Here is a 7,500-nt window from a genome sequence, read left to right on the forward strand (position 1 = left end):
GGCAGGATCTGACAGTACACACACAGACATACGGATGTACACATGCATGCATACACGCACACACTCACATGCGTGCACACACGCATGCACACACATCAAAGTGTTCAGTGGCTCCCATCAGAATTGTTTTACTAAAGTCCACAAAATATGCTTTTCAAATATGAATTTCGAGATTGTGTTGTTCAAAATGTGGTCATCCAGGGAATTTCTAAATGCTGTTTTGAAAATGAATGATGTGATGTATCCAAATCCAACAGGAGTAGGTCATACAGCAAGGATCCGTGCGTGCGTGTGTGTGCGTGTGTGTGTGTGTGTGTGTGTGTGTGTGTGTGTGTGTGTGTGTGTGCGCGCGCATGCCCTGTGGAGTCAGCTACAGCAAATAGAAACCATAGCAACAATAGTGATGATAGCTGATATTGTCCTTCCCCATCAGGCCTAAACACTGTGGTTATCAATTGTCATATACACTATATAGAATATAAATATATACAGTATATATATATAGGCTACGTAGAGGGCCCCCTGAGAACTCCCTCACAGAGCACAGAGCACAGCACCTTTCTGTCTGAGGGTAATGTGTAGACGTGGTGATGACTCTGACCCTGCTGTTTGCCCGCCACATTAGCCTGTAGCAAGACTCGCTCTCCGTCTGAAATAGCCTCTTTATCTCCTCCATCTTCTCCATTAGCCTTCCCTCTCTCGCTTCCTCTCCTCCCACGCTCCCCGAGTCCTTTCTTCCATTCCCTCTATCTCTCTCCTTTCTATCTCCTTTCCCTTAGTCTTCTGAGTCACTCCCTTCTTTTCTCTCTGTCTGTCTCTCTCTCTCTCTCCATCCCTCCCCCCCCTCTTTCTCTCTCCCTCCATGTTCATGTCCTTCCCCTGCTTAGTCATTCCCTTCCCTCCCTTGTCTCTCTCTCTCTCTCCCTCCCTCCCTCTTGCTCCCTCCATCTCTTTCCATCTCCTTCCCTGGCTTAATCATTGCCTTCCTTCCCTCCCTCCCACACTCTCTCTCTCTCTCTCTCTGTCTCTCAGCAGACTGAAGAGAGAGAGAGAGAGACAGTGGGGGTCCACACCAGATTACAGTAGATTGATGGCGTGGTTCTCTCCCGGTAAGGACCTGGGCGGTCACTCGTTCCTCGTGGAGGAGAGTCCCAGCCGTTAATCTTTCAGGGGAGGATGAGTAACGGCCAGGCACGCCTAGCGTCCATGACGTTCCTCCCAGCCGTCTGTCCTCTGTTCCTCGCCATCCTCCTTCCCTCCGCCCCCGTCTCCAAACGCATCAGGAGGAGAAGATCTAAGGTTCCTCCCCTTTCGAAATATACTCCCCTTTCGAATATTATTCTCCTCTTTTTATTGAAAAGAGGAAAAACTATTGGCACGACAGTCAACCACACTGGTCCTTTCACCATTGATTAGGAACTTGTCAATTCCTTGTGTTCCTTCCCTCCCTCCCTCCCTACTCCACTGGCTTCCCTCTCTAAAAGCATAGGAGGATTTTTTTTAGGAGTACAGGGATGACACAACCACACTGTATTCAGAAGAAATACCTCTCCATCCCCTCTATGAAGTTTCTCTACTGTAAATAATCATTTAAAACAAATTATAATAATATTTTTTCCTTCTTTTAGAATTTTGACTGACAAAGGCCTCTGGCCCGAGCATAGATTACCTTCTCTTGCGATGACTGATGGATAGATGATTCACTTAGTTAGACGAACGTATCTGTTGTCAGTCACTTTGGATAAAGGCGTCTGCTAAATGCCCAAAAATGTAAATGTAGATGTATGAGGGGATAATGGCAGGCGCTGCTGCAGGGGGGAAGGTACCGGGGCTCTGCTGAAGCGTTCACAGCTATTCAGCTATCTCACGTCGTCTAGAACCATCCGTACCAACTGATGCGGAAAAACACATGAAAAAAAAAAGAAATCAAGCTTTTAAGAAGTCTGGGGACAGATTCTCTCTGCCTGGGTAGGTGGGGTTCAGAATGAAACGGAGGGATCAGAGGGGGACGGGGCTCTAAATAACGGCAGACAGATTTACTGCCCGTTTACGTCCCTCTCCGTTCTGTCTTCAGGACAGTGAAGCCGAGCAGACGGTTAGCCGGGAGCTTATGTCATTTGTCGGAGGCAACAGGTCTGACTTGAGAGTCCTTTGCCTGGGAGGTAACAGTTGCTATCTCGGTCGGGTTGGTTGGGTTCTGTCGGGGTGAAATGCACTGAGATAGAAGAATAAAGTTTACTTTTTTCTTCTCCCTCAGCTACAGGGGGCTATGAGGTAATAGGGTGTGGGGAGATGTGTTCAGAGCGAGTTCCCCCCTTCCTTTGTCCCCTACGGTCTGTCTCTGATGCTGAGAGGAATGCTCTCTCTCAAGAGAGATCCCAGCAGACCCCCCCCCCCCCCCCCCCTCTCTCTCTCTCTCGCTCTCTCTCCTCGACTTTCAATGTCAGAGTGTGTGTGTGTGTGTGTGTGTGTGTGTGTGTGGGTGGGTCCCTCCTCTCTTTCATTCTCTCTCCCTCCCTCCAACTGTGTGTGCTCCAGACGATCTGCATCACTCTACTATTTTGCCATCATCCCCTCTGGCTACATGCAGAGAGATTCTTTGAAAAGCTCCATTTACAATCACAGAGAGTAGCCATGTTACAAAACATCCTCTTCCTCACCTGAATTACATTTCCCATCCCCGCTGATATATACTCTTCCCGGAGGCTAGGCTACAAATATGAAAGGCTGACACACACACACACACACACACACACACACAGACACACGCGCACGCACACACGCACACACACAGGAGCTGAACCCTCGTGTTTTTCCGTTCTCCTGTTTGTTTGTTGTCTAATTGGGATATCCATAGGAGCCTGCCTCAGCTCTGTCTGGTGGGGAACAGAGGGAGGGGAACAGAGGGAGGAGAAATGGAGGAGTGCAATAAACGGGTAATGATGTGACTCAGTGACAAAGCTTTAATGAGAAACCAGAGAGGACTAGAGAGAGATGGGACTGATACTATTAGACTCCTCTACACACACACTCACACACACACACACACATACACATACACATACACACACACACACACACACACACACACACGACACCACTCCTCTTCTCCTATCCTCTTCTCATTCCCCCCTTCCGCCTCTCCCTCATTCTCCCCTCTCCTCCTCACCTTCTCCCCTCCCTTCCTCCCTCCCTTCCTCCCTCTCTCCTTCCTCTCGTGTCCTGAATGTTTAATACAGAGATGAGTCACAGCTATGTGTGCATCCAGTGGAGATGCTGGGGTTCGGAAATGAAATGCTACTATGCTACTATGCTACTATGCAGCTAAACAGGCAGCTGCTTCGGGAGAAAACCTCCAGTCTCCTACCTGCTCACCTCCTGTGGAGAGCAAAGCTCTGCCCTCTTGACTCAACCAGGCTCAGGCCAACTGTCTGCTTGTTATCCTGCATCCGCCTCTTCCTCCTGTGTGTGTGTGTGTGTCCTGTACTGCTGTAAACGCTGTCATTCCATGGTTTCTTCAGTAGATCCAACCAACACCAGGCCATAGGTGATGAAGAAGAAGCACTTCCAGTTCGTGAACATGCACAGTGTGTTGGGCTAGAGGGAGAGGCTGGCTGTGCTGACCCCCACTGAGCTGAACGCTACTAACATCGCCTGGAGGCACACACACACACACACACACACACAGACACAGACACAGACACAGACACAGACACACACACACACACACACACACACACACACACAGACACGGACACGGACACGGACACAGACACACACACACACGCACACGCACACGCACACGCACACGCACACAGACACACACACACGCACATAGACACAGACACACACACACATACTCACACACAGACTCACACACACACACTCACACACACACACACACATGCACACACACACAGGAATAAACAGCTGAACACCTCTTTGAGTAAGCTCTGCATAAGAGCTGCTTAAAGCCCGAGCAAAGACACATGGATCCAGTCAGACAGAAAATCCTTATTCACATGGGAAGTGAGCAGGGTTGAGTAAGATATTATGATAGCGCCATTGTGTAACACTCCCATGCTGTTAGAAAAGGAGGCAATTCCATTTTCTTCAACATCGATTCATTTCTAAACACACCTTGTGTTGCCGCTCGTTCTATTTTTTTTATACACACACACACTGTACAGTACACACACAAACTATGAGACGATCCAGCTCCCTACTATAACATTTCATAGATATAGAGACACGGTCTGTCATTCATCTCACACACATACGTAACACACCCACACCCACACACACACACACACATACCCACACACTCCTTCTCCACTATCGAGACACACACTCACACACACAGACACACACACACACACACTCCTTCTACACTATCGAGACACACACTCACACACACAGACACACACACAAACACACTCCTTCTCCACTTTCGAGACACACACACACACACTCCTTCTCCACTTTCGAGACACACACACACACACACACACACACACACACTCACCCTCTCCGCCGACTGCGAGGTCCCAAAGAAGATGGGGATGAAGGCCAGCCAGATGATGCAGGTGGTGTACATAGTAAATCCGATGGGCTTGGCCTCGTTGAAGGTCTCCGGCACGCCTCGCGTCTTGATGGCGTACACAGTACAGGTCACCATGAGCAGGATGGAGTAGCCCAGGGAGCAGATCAGGGACAGGTCCGAGATGTCGCACTTGAGCACGCCGCGCGCCGCCCCGGGGTCCTGGGTCCTCTGCTCGCCGTAGTCCACCACCGTGTGCGGGGGGTCCACGGCGAACCACACGAACACCCCCAGGAGCTGCACCGAGATCAGGGAGAAGGTGATGACCAGCTGGGACGCCGGGGAGATGAACCGGGGCGCCGTCACCGACTTCTTCCCCTGCTCGAAGATCCGGTGGATGCGGTTGGTCTTGGTCAGCAGCGCGGCGTAGCTGAAGCACATGCCCAGCCCCAGAAAGATCCGCCTGAAGGAGCATACGCCCACGTCGGGCGCGGCGATCATCAGGAAGGTGATGGCGTAGCAGAGGAATATGCCCGTCAGCAGGACGTAGCTCATCTCGCGGCCCGAGGCGCGCACGATGGGCGTGTCGTTGTAGCGCACGAAGGTGACGATGACGAAGGTGGTGGCCACGATGCCCAGCATGGAGATGCAGACGGGGATGACAGCCCAGGGGCTGTGCCACTCCAGCTTGATGATGGGGATGTTCTGGCAGCCCGTGCGGTTGGCGTCGGGACGCTGCTCGTAGGGGCACAGCTCGCAGGTGAACTCGCCCGCCTGGAAGTAGGGGTGTAAATCACCAGCTTCATCACTTTGTTTGTATGACGATACAATGTTTGACGATATCACAATGTCAGTCACGATACGATTTCGATTCGATTCAAGATCGATATGACGATATGACGCAATATCATATGCCAATCTAACACAATTATCAACTCACAAAAACAACTAGAATATGATTTGACCATTTTATTTGTGAGCTCTTCCAGGTATCCAGCATTTAAATCACATTGTATTATACAGTATTCTTCTGTTACAAAAAGAAAAATAGACCCGTTCACTAGTCTCACAAACAAGAGATATTCAGCTTTAAAACATTAATGTCCTATGAAACAAAACTGCGCGGCCAAGCGATGTCCCCCAGACAGGCGAAGGCGCTGTCCAATCCAGTTGAGAAACTGGACGGGGGCAGGGTGAGCGCGGCCGCTGCAGCGAATGGAATTCCAAAACAAGCGCACCTCAAGCTAAAAAGCGAAAGACAGGACTTTCCTCGTGACTTTTTTAGACGGATTTGGTAGAGGCAACTCATATATAATAGTGACAGTCACGCAGAATGTGCCATTTCAAAATAAAGGTGTATCTTTAAGATGACGATATAGATCGATGTTTTTACATTGCGTCGATGTAATCAGATCGTTAGTCAATGAATCGATGCATCGATGTGAATCGATGTATCGTTACACCCCTACCTGGAAGTGGTAGCCCTCGCAGCGCTCGCAGTGCCAGCAGCACGGCACGCCCTTCACCACCTTCTTGCGCTCGCCCTGGCGGCACGGCACGCTGCACACCGACGGCGGGAGGGACGGGTCGCCCGCGCGCCACCGCATCAGGTCCACCTGGGGGGCGAGAGAGAGAGAGAGAGGGAGAGGGAGAGAGAGAGAGAGAGAGAGAGAGAGAGAGAGAGAAAGAGAGAGAGGGAAGAAGAGTTTTAGTACTTCACTGTCCGTGACACTAGAGATTTGTCGTTTTTGCATACCCCTCTGAGACACACACACACACACACACACACACACACACACACACACACACAAGTAGACCATTATGCACATCCACAGAGAGGTCAGAAAAATAGAGTCCGCCACAGTGCAGCGCCCCCTGGAGCAGCGAGGGTTAAATGGCGTGCACCACATTGATCCATAAACATCCAACACTCAGTTAAGTGAGATAGACGTGCACTATCTTTTCAGAAACAGGGGGTACGTTTCCCTGTAAATTGTCCTTCATCACATGTGCACTTGTTATTAGCATTCCGCTCGCATATCAACTATGAGGGTAAGTTAACTATTTTGGTGTATTATTTCAGTTGTTTTCAGGACTGTTTACATGCCCAACAGTAATAGGAAGTACACATGTGATAAAAGCCAATGCCGGGAGTGGTTTGATAACCACAGAATTACATTTACTTTTCTTTCTTATTTAATTTAATATTTTTTTACATTTTTGGCATTTAATCCAAAGCGACTTACAAATATGAGCTGCCTGCACAGCCACAGGCGAGGAGGATGGATTTAAACACTGAGCAGTGCACCAACCAGTCCTACCTCCTCCAAAGCCTGCTGCTACTTTTACTGTCGATCAACTTTCGACGCCAGTGTTTTCCTCTACCTGCACAAACCGTGACCAGAGGGCGACTCACAGAGCAATTAGCAGAAGCAACACTTCTCATCATTTCCTGTTTGCTGCCAGGCACAAATCTAATTGAAGTTAAACTGCCGTTCAGATTGTAATCCGATCTGGCACAAATAGGCCATCTGCATGTGTGCAGTGTGTGTAGTGTGTGTGTGTGTGTGTGTGTGTATTTGCGTGTGTGCGTGCTTGCGTGTATGTGTGAGTGCGTGAGTGTGCGCGTGCGTGCGTGTGTGCGTGTATGTGTGAGTGTGTGCGTGTGTGTGTGCGTATATGTGTGTGTGTGTGTGTGTGTGTGTGTGTGCGTGCGTATGTGTGTGTGCATGCGTGCGCGTGTGCGCGCGCGTGTGTGTGTGTGTGTGTGAAATTGGTCTAGGAGGCTGAGTCTCTAAGGTTCAGACATGGCCTTGGGTGTCTTGTTCACGAAATAGAACTACTCTCTCACGAACAGGGACACAGTACCAGTCGAGAAGTACAAGAAGAAATCATTTATTTAGAGAGTATTCTTCTGAGAGAGAGCGACATGGAGCATGATTGAATTATTAATTAATTAA

The 7,500-nt window shown here is 49.5% G+C and overlaps 1 protein-coding gene across 1 annotated transcript in view; it reads right to left on the reverse strand.

Moving 5' to 3' along the window:
* grm8a (glutamate receptor, metabotropic 8a) overlaps nucleotides 1–7,500 on the reverse strand; it is a gene marked incomplete at its 5' end in the record, with an annotated part of 198,618 nt that overhangs the window by 11,258 nt on the left and 179,860 nt on the right. The window contains 2 exons of the mRNA XM_080538362.1: nucleotides 4,526–5,314; nucleotides 6,010–6,156. Coding sequence (XP_080394488.1) covers nucleotides 4,526–5,314; nucleotides 6,010–6,156 — 936 coding nt within the window. The remainder of the gene's footprint in view (nucleotides 1–4,525; nucleotides 5,315–6,009; nucleotides 6,157–7,500) is intronic.

This window comes from Nansenia antarctica (assembly GCF_963989245.1).
Source record: "Nansenia antarctica genome assembly, chromosome: 8".
NCBI lineage: Eukaryota > Metazoa > Chordata > Actinopteri > Argentiniformes > Microstomatidae > Nansenia > Nansenia antarctica.